This window comes from Ursus americanus, chromosome 32 (genome assembly GCF_024610735.1).
Source record: "Ursus americanus isolate L20-20 chromosome 32, mUrsAme1.1.p, whole genome shotgun sequence".
Taxonomy (NCBI): Eukaryota; Metazoa; Chordata; class Mammalia; order Carnivora; family Ursidae; genus Ursus; species Ursus americanus.
Genome location: NC_142158.1, coordinates 31,344,746 through 31,357,864, shown reverse-complemented (window position 1 = coordinate 31,357,864; position 13,119 = coordinate 31,344,746). Strand labels below are relative to the sequence as shown.

Here is a 13,119-nt window from a genome sequence, read left to right as displayed (position 1 = left end):
CACTGCTGTGACATGTAACTCCCAGTCAAGCACAGGAGCCGGATAGGAGCAGAGACAGGACAGGGGAGGGGATGGCGGAAAGCTGTCCCAGGCCCAGCAACAGAGCCGTTTGTCCCTGGGAACTCTCCCTCTGGTCTTCAAGATGTCCCTTTCCAGAAATGCTGCAGCCATAGCCAGTGAGAGAGGGGGTCTGGAACAGAAAAGGTCAGTGCAGCCTTGAGATGCTGTGGAGCCCACCAGGAAACCCTTGGCCAGATCCTTCTCCTAGGATTCTGTCACCATTACTTGGCTGGCTGTCCTTGGACAAGTCTTTTAATCTGGCTGATCTGTTTGGTCATCTGCAAAAAGAAGACCAGGTAGGCGCTTGGATCCCTTCCAGCTCTAAAATGAGCTAGGCCTCTGTTAGGCCTGTGTGTCCCAGCTATCTATAGAATGGGGATGGCAACAATGACAGAGGAGACGTGAGCATCCTCTAGTCTCAGATTTGGCAAGCCTGGTAAACAGGTGCCAGAGACACGGGGCTACTTCTCCCGCTGCATGAGGAACAGATGCTCCCAAAGGAACATGGCCACTGGAAGGCTGAGCTATGGGCAGGCAGGCTGGACCTTCTACAGAACCGAGAGGCGAGGGCTGTCTGGGAGGGAAACAATGTCGGAGCCCATCTTCACACCCCTGCCAGGGGTCCAAGAGGTCAGACAGACAGAGCCCTTTCCAGCTGGGAGCCTGCAATAGCTAGACAACCCCATTCTTAATGGTTCCTGCCTTTTGAGGAGGGGGTGGGCTACAGGAATTAGGAAGAGAGGGCGGGCCCCCACTGATGACACCAAACACAGCACAGCGATTGCTGCCCATTAGAACATTTATTTCTCAGAGAGAAAATAAGTTTCAGACAGTCATATTATAGTAGGTAAAATTAACTTTTGTATTCTTTACAAGCATAGATTTTTCTCTGTTTATTACCTCTCTTATACCATCTGTTATAAACAATTCTAGAAAGCAAATAAAGTCACTTTCTACAATAAATAGAGCATTGTGTGCTTCACAGCAGACGCGACTGAGACACAGGCCCCACGCCACAGCAGGGTCTGAGCCGCTTCCCATTCTAAAAGAGCAGTTTTAAAAATGAGAGTCAGAGACTGAAAGAGTCAAGGAGATTGGGGAAAAAAAGAGACTAAGAAAGAGAAGGTGCTGGGGGGAAGAAAGAGATAGACACAGAGAGAGAGAGAGAGAGAGAAAGCCCCGAGATCTTACAACACAGGTTGAGACAAAGGTCACAGAGTCCACAGCTGACCGACTACCTGGGGAGAGGGGGACGCATTGGCTCCTTTAAATAAACCACACTGTGTGCATTTAAAATACTCAGCCACACAATGGAGGACTCCAGTAATGGAAACTATAGGCCTGAATAATTTAGAACAGTATTTTACAATTATATACACCATGTCCTTCCCTAGCCATATGCTGTATTGTATTTTTATTATTGTACAAAATCCAAAACCCCTTCCTTTATGTTATAGAGAGTTTTGTTGGTTCCCTTTTAAACTCTGGCTCGTGTCCCAAATGTATAAGAAGTTGCGGTGGTTGGTTGGTTGGTTGGTTGTATTTTTAAAAAGTCGAGTGTGTAAAAATGGCAGTGATCTCCCCAGTGACTTTGTTTTGTCCAAAACTCCCCTATGAAAAATTTAAAACAATTAAAAAGAACGTCAGGTTAAAAATCAACATGGCGATCAGTGGCCTGCGACCCGGCCCTGCGACTTTGGTGCTTAAGAGGTGAAAAGAATCATCCAGAGAACAGACATCGAAGCCTCTGAAAGTTGTGTTGGTTTGTCAGTCAGCATTCCCCATTTCACAGTTTTTTCTTTTCCTTCCGTTTCTGAGAAGGTGAAGGTGGGGAGGGGGGTTGAAAGGAGGAGAGGGAAGGGGACAGAGGGTGTGAAACAAAAGTGTGGTGTCCCCTGGAGTTCGGGAGCGGGAGCAGCAGAGGCTGGGCAGGGCAGAGCGCAGGCAGGGAGCTGCTGGACTGCGGGCACCACCAGCCGGGGCGGCGGAGAGTGAGGCCCACAGACAGGACAGGAGGGGTGAGCAGCAGACCCAGCTGAAGAGCACACCTGCACCCCACAGCCCTCGACGTCCAAGCGGACGGATGGACAACCAGCCTGGTCTGACAGAAGCCTGCCAAGCCTCAGCCCGCCACTCGGCACACAGGGAGAGAGCAAGAGGGGCCCCGCCTCCACTCAAGGGGGCAAGCTTTCACAGCCTGGCCTTAGCTGTGTGTCTGCAGCAAATGGGGGGGGGGGCAGGGGAGATGTGCTGGTGGAGGGGTCACCCGAGTGGTAGGCTGTCCTCTCTCCTGGGCCCTAAGGAGCCAGGCGGAGGCACCCACCTAGCATAGCAGCTGGCCTCAAAGGGAATGAGACATAAAAAAAAGACCAGTTTGGTGATGGTTTCTGTCCATTTGGCACAAAAGGAAAGGAAAGGAACATGGGAAAAAGAGAGACGGCACTGGTGCAGAAGATGGGACAGGGAAGAGGTATGAGAATGGGTGATGGAGGGGAGTGAGGGTGAGCTCCGTGAGCTTCCCTGTGGGACCCTCGTGTATCCACAGCACCTCTGGGGTCAATGTCAGAGCCTCGCTTGCCCTGAGGTGTAGTTAGCTGGGAGTGGGGAGGTGGGGGCCAGACAAACCTCTGAGAAAGAGCCTAGGACCTCTTGCCTTCTGGGCTCAGGTCCATCTTCTTGGCCAGGCCTAAGCCTCACAGCTAATTCTACTTCTAACTGGTTCTTCAGTGGACTAGCCCCCGAGCGAGCTCAGGTGGGAGTTTTTGGCACACAGCAGGCCCACTAGGGGAACCACACAGTTGGTCAAAACTGGGGCCTTGCCCGTGGGGACGACACAGCCCAGTCCCTGGCCTGCCATGGAAGGGGAAGCTTCCGGCCATACGACTGGCTGGGGCAGGAAGAGGCCTCTGTGCCGCATGGGACAGAGGCAGGGCAGGCAGACGCAGGCCAGGCCCTGCCCTTACAGGTAGCTGGAGGTGACGAAGGAGTGGGGCCCCCGGACCCGGCTCAAGTGAATCATTGCACGGTCATAAGCCACCTGCACCGACTTTCGGATGCTGGTCTTGCGGCCTTCTAGCATCTTGAGCTTGTCCACCGTGTCTTCCACACCCAGGGGCAGCACTTTGTCCCTTGGAAGCCACTGCCTAAAATACAAGCACAGTAAGAGGCCCAGGCTGTGGTGGGTCGCATGAGGGGGCTCCCTTGGGCCCACTTGCCCAGGACAAGCAAAGCCGGGGGAGCGGACAGAGCAGGAGGAGACAGACTGGGACACCCCAGGCAGGAGACCACCAAGGGACCTATTTTGCAGCCAGGCCCTTCCCTGAGCCCCACAGCACTCACTCTGCTTAGAGGGCTGTCAGGCCCTGGGAGCCAAGAGAGGCCCATGTTAGGGTTAGCCCTCACCCTGCCTTGGGGCATCAGGGAGCTATGGCTAGGAACTGGGACTGATACCAGGAATCAATATTTCCTTGGTGGTGCCCACACCTGGTATGTCTGTGTGTTTTTTCAAATCCCCAGGTGAATCTAACATATGGCTGAAAGCTAGCCTTTGGAGCCAGATCTCGGTTTGTATCCCACTTCTGGCTATGGGTTCTTGGCTTTCCGAGCCTCAGCTTCCTCCGCTGCAAAATGGATTGGGAGGGGATTGATGAAGGTTTAATGAGGATTAAATGAGATTATGTATGTAAATCAATTTGCATGAGGGCATGGAGTAAACACTAAATGATAGCTATTATTATTTGGACTAGCTAGTCCTACACCCCCTCATTCTACAGAAGCAGAGGTGAAAGAACTCCCCTGCTGCTAAGAGAAGCCGTGAAGGGCAAGCAAGCAAGCCCTTTGCCACGGACCCCGCACTGCCCAAAACCACCCCACCTCCACATCCCCCCACCCGAGGACTAAGACACGCATGCCCACAGCCACAGGGAGGCTCTCAGCTGAGTCCTGTCCAGGAATCACCCTCCACCAAGGGAACTACCTGGCCCAAGGAGACCCCCCACCCCCATCTGGGGGCAGCCAGCATTCAACGACTAGTTGACACGAGGGTACAAAGGCACAACCCCAATTCCTGACATCGCTAACAAGCCCCCCAGCTCCAGAGTGCCCCTGAGGATCAGTGGAGGCCTCTGCAGCAAGTGTGACGCAGTTCAACACGTCCCTCTGCCCAGGCCTGCATCCCTCATCGCCACAACTCTCCCCAGCAAGCCTCCTGACAGCAATCTCCATCTCAGGGTGTTTCCCAGGGAATCTGATCTGAGACACTCCTCAGTTACTATTAACGTGTCAGGGGCAGGCCAGCTGCTGGTAATGTCTCACCTGACCTGGGTGCAGGCAGGGTCACGGAGTCCACAGCCCCTCTGCGGACCTCCCCAGCATGGCAGTGTGTGCAAAGCCTCCCAGACGGGCCCCTCAGCCCACACCCTGGTGCAACCTCCTGGCCGTAGCACCCACTCACCAGGTGCGCTTGTTGTCAAAGAAGAGGACAAGGAAGAGCTTCTCTCCAGCCTCGGCCTGTTTCTGCTCTCCCAGCTTCAGCACATCCAGTGGGGGGACAGGGATGGGGACACCATTGTGCAGGAGGCCCTCCCGGGGCATCTTGGGATCGATGATCTGGAGGCAGGAAAGGAGAAGGCACTCAGCTGCGGGTGGAGGGGGTGAGCAGAGCACACTGCACCAGACTCCCTGCAGAACCGCCCCCCACCAAGCTATGCAGGGCCTGAGCCAGGCCCACAACCAAGTGATGAAGGGGGCTGACCTCTTCTATGACCCCACTGGACCCCAAAATGGAAGTCTTGGCTCTCCTTTCCCAGTTTGTTGGCCTAATCCTCCAAGCCCTGCCCAATCGGTTCTTCCGATGAGGGAGCTTGCTCCATGAACCTTTGGGGCCCAGAGCTGAAACAGAAGCAATGTGAATCCAGTATGGGGGGGTGTCAGATTGAGGGGTATCTGTGATGTCCAGGCCAGATCGGCAAATTCATTCTTCAAAACGTCCCTTAGGGGAAGGGAGTGGAGGCCATTTTTTCCCTTGTCAATTTCCCTTTAAAACCTTTGCAGTTCACTTCAAAGGCTCTGGGGCCTTCCTAGACACCATGGCTATGAAGGAGGTTATGCACCAGCAGCAGGGCCCATCCCTTTGGTTCTACTACCAGAGCCCCTGGTTACCCACTACTTTCCTGTCTGGCTATAACCTTCCTGCTGTGTGGACTAGGTACATTTGTGGGCACCTCCATGTGAGATCAGAAAGAAGCTGTTAAGACTGAACTTGGAGGGTTGCTGGGGCAGGGAGAATGACGTGGCTGGAAAGAAGGGCCATCAGAGGAATTAATGCTCGAGGCTGCAAGCTCCACAGGGCAGGGGCTCCGCAAAATGCCCGGTGGCATCGACAACCGTGATCTCTAGCTCTAGGAAGCACTGACAAAGCTCCTGCTTATTCACATATCATCATCTTATTTCATCTTCTTGCTGATGCCAAGAAGTCTGCTGACAGCTATCAGCTGACAGAGGAGAGCACCAAGTGCAGGACATGGCTGGCTGTGGCCACGGTGGCTTTTCTGCTGCCTGCTGCCCTACACAGCCGTTTCCAAAGTAGTGGGTTGATCGCCTCTGTATGCTGAGGCCAGAGGGGCTTGGAAACATAGTGAGGAAGCAGCTTTCTCCAGAGATGGAACAATCTTAACTTCTATCCCGAGTCCCAGGGGGCCTGTTCTCATAATAAACTGCTCTGGTTGTTTACCTTTGGGTGTCTGCCAGCTTCCCTACTTCCCTCTCAAGATAAGCAGCTGGAAGCAGGTGTTCTGGTTCAGAGTTTGCTCTAAGGAAGAACCACCCCCACCCTGCCCCCAGCTGTGTAGTTTGGTCAAAACTCTTTATCTCCCAGCCTGTCTGTCCCCCCGGGACTGAAGCTAGCTAAGGGTCCTAATGAGAACCACCACACAAGCCCCCCCTTGAGCTTCCTCAATTGAACGAGATAGCGGGGCCACTCTTCACTAAGCCATGCTGGTTCCTGCCTTGGAACGGGGGGCAGATGGTGAAAAATGTCCCCCAAGGGCAGAAGCAAGGTGGGTAAGTTGCCCCTCGAGGAGAAGTCTCCTCCCCTTTTAAAGAAGATACAGGAAAATATGTCCCAAAATAACAAATAATGGACCATTCGCTCAAATGTTAGGCAGATGTAAAACAACAAGGCTTGTGACACACTTAACACATTATCTAATAAATGTGTATATACACTACTATAGCTGTACTACATAAATAAATACAAGGAACGATGTAAAATGCTTACAGTTGACATGCTAGAATGGTAGGGTTCCTGCTGCTTTTCTCCATTTTTCCAAAACGTCTATAATACAGATGCATTATTTTACAGAAAAAAAACCTTTTTTTAAAAACAAGAGCCAAAAAAGAAAAAATTTAGAAACTGTATATTCATTGTGGACAAAGTACATATTTAAGTATGCACAGGAGAACAACTGGGAGAGCATAAGCCAAAATAAAAACATAGGCTGTGTTCAGGTGGTGGGTTTTCTCAGGTGGTGGCTGAATTTATTTAATCATGAAAGAAAATGTATGATTAAGAAGATAATTAAAAAGGAAACAAGACTAATTTTAGACTTTTGTTGTTGTTGTTGTTTGTTTTTGCACTGTGAGACTTAAAAAAACACCAAACCTGTACAGCTTTAAGCACTTCCTCAACAACTACACTGGGGGTCTCAGTGACAACAGGACACAGAGCCGTGTGAAGGCAGACCCCAGGCCCAATGTCCTCAGCAGCTGGTCACAGCGTGGACCCCCCCCACCTGCCACTGCTAAAGGGGGAGTGAGGTAGCCAAAAGGCGCTCCAATATGGCCCCAGCAAGTTGTATGACCTCTTAGAGCTGTAGCTTCCTCCAGTCCAAAAGGGTCAGCGTGCCTGCCCTCTTGACCTTAAGAAGCTGCCATTAGACCTGAAAGAGCTGTGAGAAGCCCAGAACTCTTGGATACATGCAAGCAGTTGGCAGGGTTGTTCACAACCCTGGCTACAGATCATCTGGGAAGCTTTCTAAAAAACATCCATAGCTAGGGGTGCCTGGGTGGCTCAGTCAGTTAAGCATCTGACTCTTGATTTCAGCTCAGGTCATGATCTTGGGGTCGTGAGATCAAGCCCCGCGTCAGGCTCCACACTCATTGTGGAACCTGCCTAAGATTCTCTCTCTCTCTCCCTCTCCCTCTGCCCCAACCCCTCCCGTGCTTGCTCACTCTCTAATAAAATAAAATTAAATTAAATTAAAAATTTTAAAAATATTCATTGCTTAGTCTGGCCTTGTTCTCACTGGGTTGTTCCGAGATGGGGCCTCAGTATCTGTATTGTTTAAAAAATTCCCCCGCGATTCTGGGATGCCCCAAAGGTTTAGAATCACTATCTTCCCGTGCCAGATGGACATTACCTCCCCGACACAGAGAGAGTGCCAGGAAATAACAATCAAGGTGGTAAAAATGGAATTTTTAGCTACTGCTACTATGGCAAAAATGAGGTATTTTAGCTACTACTGGTAGGAGTAGACACTGGAACTAACTTTCTAAAGAGCAGCTTGGCAATCTGTATCAGAATTTTGCAGACCTTGCCCCAAGAAGGCAACCCTAAGAATTCACTGTATAGAAATAATCATGATCGCACAGAGTAAAACTATAGTGATGTTTACTGTCAGCTATTTGTCATAGTGAAAAACTCAAAACAACCTAAATGACCAACTAGGGAATGGTTAAATAAGGTGCATGCACACAGCTGAGAACAGTGCAGTCATTAAAGTGATGCTGACAAAGAACGTTTAATGGCACAAGACACGCGTGTTCATGGTACACCATTAAGTGAAAGGGAAGTTAAACAGAGTATGGTCTCATATTTATGCATTACAAAAAAAAAGCTGAGTGGATATATACCAAGAGGTAACCTCTGAACAGATGAGACTATGGGTGATTTTGAACTTAGTGGCTCAGAACACAGGCTTTGACAACACACACATTGAGCCTTGGGCTCAGATTCCAACCCTGCCATTTAATAGCTAGATGACCACAGGCAATAGATAGATCCTCAATTTTCTTCCTCACGAAATGAGGAAAAGCCATATCTTCCTCAGTATTTCAAGAATTTAGCATGACAAATGTTTAATAAATTCTCTACAATGAGCATATATTACTTTTATGCATAAGCAAATAAATAAATGCTATTAAATCCTCATAAGCCCTAGTCTCTGTCTTCACACTTTTACCCTATTTTGAGTGCTCCAAGCTGGGGGACCTTGATAGTTTGACCCACCCAGGCTGGGGTAAAACCTCCCTCTCTTCTGCAGCTAAAGGCACCCTGACTCCCACCACGCTCTGCTGGCTTGATCCAATCAGATCAGCCCTCCCGAGCAGCCCAGGGGAGGGAGGAGGGTGGTGTCTGGGGCAGACTCACCAAGGCAGGGTAGGAGGGATAGCCTCGGCACTTGGCCCACACCAGCTCCAGGGGCTCCAGGTCTCCGCGGTCTTCAAAGGGCATCAGGAGGCTTCTGCCTGGGGGTGGGGGAGGGGAGGAGACAGCACCCAAAGGGGACTTGGAATGGTGCCCAGGAGGCCTGCCTGTGGCCTCCATTTGACTAGGGCAACCCAGGAATGAGTCAGCCACATTCCCTCCACCCTTCCTCTTCCCTGCCCTTTCTTTAGCTCTTAGACTAGACCAGGGGTCGGCAAACTTGTTTTGCTGCAACTACTCAACTCTACTGTTGCAGCATAAAAACAGCCATAGATATTCTGCAAAGGAATGAGTATGGCTGTGTCCTCATAAAATTTTATTTTTAGACACTGAAATTTGAATTTCATGTAATTTTCATGTGTTACAAAATATCATTCTTCTTTTGATTTTCTTTTCAATCATTTAAAAATGTAAAAACCATTCTTAGCCTGCAGGCCCTACAAAAACAGGCAATATGTTAGTTTGCTGACCTCTGGACTAGAACCCTAAGATGGTATTCCTTGGAAAAATATGACTGCTTCATCACCAGGACCGCAGGAAGAAAAGTAACAACCCAGCTTGACAAAGCCACAAACTGCTCTCTGGGCCTCCCTGCATGGTGGGCCTCATGATAGAGGCTTCATGGAAAAAGGTGGCTGGGACAGACATCCCAGTAAAACCACTTGCTAAATGAGTTCTTTCCTGACAGGGCCACGCCTGGCCATTCAGGTCACCTGGATACAAGGCGCTCAGCAGAGCCAAGCAGGTCTGCAGGTCCTTCATGGGCATGATTTCTCAGAACCTGACCTGGGTGTCCTGCCTGGGGCAGGCACCGCATCTCTCCAGCCTACTCTGTTCTGCATGCGATGCGGCAGCACACATGGACAGACTTCACAGACGCTCCTGAACAGAGAGGAGCCTCCCTCCCCTCCCCACGGCTACAAACAGAACTCAAGGTGACCAAGCTCAACCAAGGAAAAAGGCCCAAACCCTGAAGAGTGGAAATTATGTTCCTAAGGAAATATTACCACCCTCATTTATAATTTTTAAAAAAATGTACTACTAATAATGAGGTATTACTTCTTTTTTAAAGATTTTATTTATTTATTTATTGAGAGAGTGAGGGAGGGAAAGAGAGCGCATAAGTGGGAAAGGGGGGATATGCAGAGAGAAAAGGAGAAGCAGACACTCCCCACTAAATAGGGAGCTGGACACAGGGCTCGATCCCAGGACCCCGGGATTATGACCTGGGCAGAAGGCAGCCGCTTAACTGACTAAATCACTCAGGTGCCCTGAGGTATTGTTTTTTATGCATTGGGTCAATAGCAATAACAACAAAAAGATAAAATCCAATACTAAAGAGGAAGGCTGTGGGGAAACTGGTGCAATCACGCACTGTTGAAGAAACTGCAGACCAGTCTAATCCTTAAGAATACAATTTGGTGGGGGGAATGTGGGTGGCTCAGTTGGTTAAGCATCTGACTCTTGATTTCTGCTCTGGTCATGATCTCAGGGCTGAGAGATTGAGCCCCAAGTCAGGCTCCTTGCCGAGCAGGGAGTCTGCTTGAGATTCTCTCCCTTCCCTTCTGCCTCTCCCCCTCCCCCTCCCTGCATGTCTGTGCTTTCTCTCTCCCTCTCACTCTCTCTAAAAATAAATAAAACTTTAAAAAAATATATAATTTGGCGGTATGTCTCAAGAGCCATTAAAAAAAATGTATGAATCATCTGCTTCAGTACATTCCTTCCATGGGAATTTATTCAAAGAAAAAGAACTTTAAAAACGAATAAAAGGATTTTGAACAAAAATACATATTTACTACATTATGTATAATGTTAAAAGTTGGAAATAACCAAATGTCTAACAATGAGAGAGTTAAGTAAATTATAATGCACTGATTGGAAGATACACTGTTCCAATAATATGAGATAAAGATCGTGTCAACATGAAAAAAGTATGAGAGAATGTTGAAAAATGCAGAAAACGAAATGTTCTGGATTAACATTTTGTTAAAAATGTGCCTGAAATAAACAGAAGGCCACACAGAGACACGAAGACAACTGTGTTAAGGTGACGACGGGACAGGAGTGGGTCAAAAGTTTTAAATTTCCTTTGGCATCATTTTATAAGTCTGTGCTTTTAAAAATAAGAACAAAATGTCGCTACCAGAATCACAGTGTAGGTGCCAATCTGCTGCCAGTTTGCGCCAGATGCTGTTCCAACTCCTCGGATACGAGCCCTGCTCTCTGGGCGCGGACAGTCAGACATCAGTGAAACACGCGGGCATGCATTCCTCAACACACATGTGAGAAAGAAACTGATGCTAAGGGAAAGTAAGGTGGTTGGGAGAGGGAAAGAAGAGAAGCCCTGACGCCTGTGTGTTAGGAAGAAGCTTCAAAGACAGGGCATCCAGAGCGCACCCCCACCCCCACCCCCACAGGAGGGCTGCACAGAGGTGCACCTGGAGAAGAGCCCGCCCTGTACCCACTCCACTGAGCACCAACCAGCCCTCTCCTTTGGCCCTGCCTTATCCTGTTCTTGAATCCCTTGGTCCAAAGAGACAAGACCCATGTATTTCACTGTCTGAACCAGCCTGAGTAGAATGTCTCATGGGGACAGGGCTGAAAGCACTGGATCCCATGCAATCACAGGGCAATGTGTGAGATTCAGTGATCCAGGCTATCCTCACTCCAGTGAGGGCAGACTGGCAGTGGGTCTGGAAACTACAAATACACACTTCTCTCAAGATGGGTATGCTCCCCAGTGATACAAAATGATCTATGTACAAGGGTGCTCGCTGCAACACTGAGTAGAACAAAGAAGTGAAAACAATCTAAATGTCCATCTGTGGAGGGCTGGCACTCCTAGATAATGGGACATCAGGCAGCCAATAAAAAGCACAGAAGGATCTCCAAGATATATTACTAATTGAAAAAAAGCATGGTTTAAAAGAACACGTGTATATTAGCCTTTCTACTCACTCTCTTAAACATGTGCACAAGCTCTGGCTTATATACGTATAAATTTCATCTAGAGACACAAAAGAAACTGCTAACAGTGGTTGTTCTAAGGAGGGTACTCCTGGCTTTTCATTATGCACCCTTTTTGATTTTTGTTATCATGGGCATATATTACTATTCAAATTTAAGATGAACTTAAAAAAAAAAAAAAGAGTATGAATGACCTGGGAGGGGTGCCATCTCCATGCCCAGCGCCCGAGACTTTGTAGGAGCTACGGGTTTGGCTGCAGCTCTGTGAGCTGGTACTTTGGAAGGCCTGCGCCCCCCCAGGTCCACCTGTACACCACTCCTCACCTGAGCTGCTGTAGTCAGAATCTCCATTTACACCTTCCAGGAAGGGGACACGAGATAGGGCTGGCTTCCCACGGCTGCGTTTGGGGGGCGTCAGACCACTGCATATGGAGCAAGAGGCAGAGGGGGCGAAATGAGCAATTTTAAGGACCAACACACCCGCTGCTGCTTTCCTATCTCTGACAGGAGTGGAGCTGCAAAAACCCTTCCATGAGAATGGTTTCTCACCTTCCCCTAACAATTTGCACTAACCCACGATACGCTTCTGACCACAAAGTTCCCATGAGGCTTTGAGGGACCACTTCATCCATGTGGAAGGACTCTGGAAAGAGATGCCGGCTTCCCTGCCCAGGGACTTTGGCCTTCCTCCAGAGGAAAGGTCACTCCAGGCACCTGTCAATCCTTCCAGGGTCTAAGCAGCCCAGCCATCACAAGCCAGTCTCACATCTGTCCAGAATTCTTTTACACTGCTTTTTTAGAAACCAATTTATTTTTGAGGTACAAAAATGTGCCTCTTTCCCAAATTTTCTATAAAGGACATGTTTTACTTCCTTAATTAGAAAAGACATTTTTTAATTGAAAAAAAAAATCCACTTCTCACTTCCACTTTGTGTGTGAAGTTTTTCTTAGACAGAGAGGGATTTTTTTTAAACAAACAAGCAGACCAATTTTTTCCATATGGTTACTGCAAAGAGGTAAAATATATGTATATATTAGACAAAGACTAGAAGGTAATAAAGCAAAAATGAGAATGATAATACCAGAACCGGAGAATGGTATAACCGGAACCCACCCAATTATCTGTATTTTTAAATAGTTCTCATGATAGTTCCAAGCCCCTGGGCAAGAATGATGTGGCTAAAGCTTTCTCCCATCCAAACTTTGGAAAATATCACTGCTTTTTTCAATGAAAAAGAAAGGCTTAAAAGATGGGGCAACAATCTGCAGAAGAGTAGAAATGCTTAAGACAACCCTGGTGGGATAAAAGGAGGCTGGCGTTAGGACTGGCTGGAGAGTAGGATACTCCTGTTTTACTGAATCATAGCTGACTTTATTATAATCTTACTCAGAAAACCCTGCACAACCAGAACCCAATGAATCCTAATCCTTCAGTAACTGGCAGGTTGGTAGCTTTTTTCCTGCTAGTCAAAATTAGGACCTGTTTGGGGGAAAAAAAAAAAATTAACACCCGGTTTACATTTCGGATTCAGTTCCCACTCACCCTATAAAAATCTGTCACTGGGCTTAGAGACTCTGAGGTCTCTCAAAGTTCCTATAATGGATCT

The 13,119-nt window shown here is 48.5% G+C and overlaps 1 protein-coding gene across 5 annotated transcripts in view; it reads right to left on the bottom strand.

The window, feature by feature from the left end:
* Positions 1 to 839: 839 nt before the first annotated feature.
* The window catches only part of BRPF3 (bromodomain and PHD finger containing 3), a 34,649-nt gene continuing 22,369 nt past the window's right edge, over positions 840 to 13,119 (bottom strand). For 2 of the 5 annotated variants that reach the window (XM_087858167.1, XM_087858168.1), the window contains exons 10-14: positions 11,837 to 11,934; positions 8,489 to 8,586; positions 6,338 to 6,394; positions 4,514 to 4,668; positions 840 to 3,203 (exon numbers count right to left, since the gene is read on the bottom strand). In XM_087858167.1, the coding sequence (XP_087714293.1) occupies positions 3,020 to 3,203; positions 4,514 to 4,668; positions 6,338 to 6,394; positions 8,489 to 8,586; positions 11,837 to 11,934 (592 nt within the window). In that variant the 3' untranslated portion in view covers positions 840 to 3,019. Of the gene's footprint in view, positions 3,204 to 4,513; positions 4,669 to 6,337; positions 6,395 to 8,488; positions 8,587 to 11,836; positions 11,935 to 13,119 lie in introns of those variants that run through there. The other 3 variants (XM_087858169.1, XM_087858170.1, XR_015722640.1) reach the window with 3 other exon arrangements.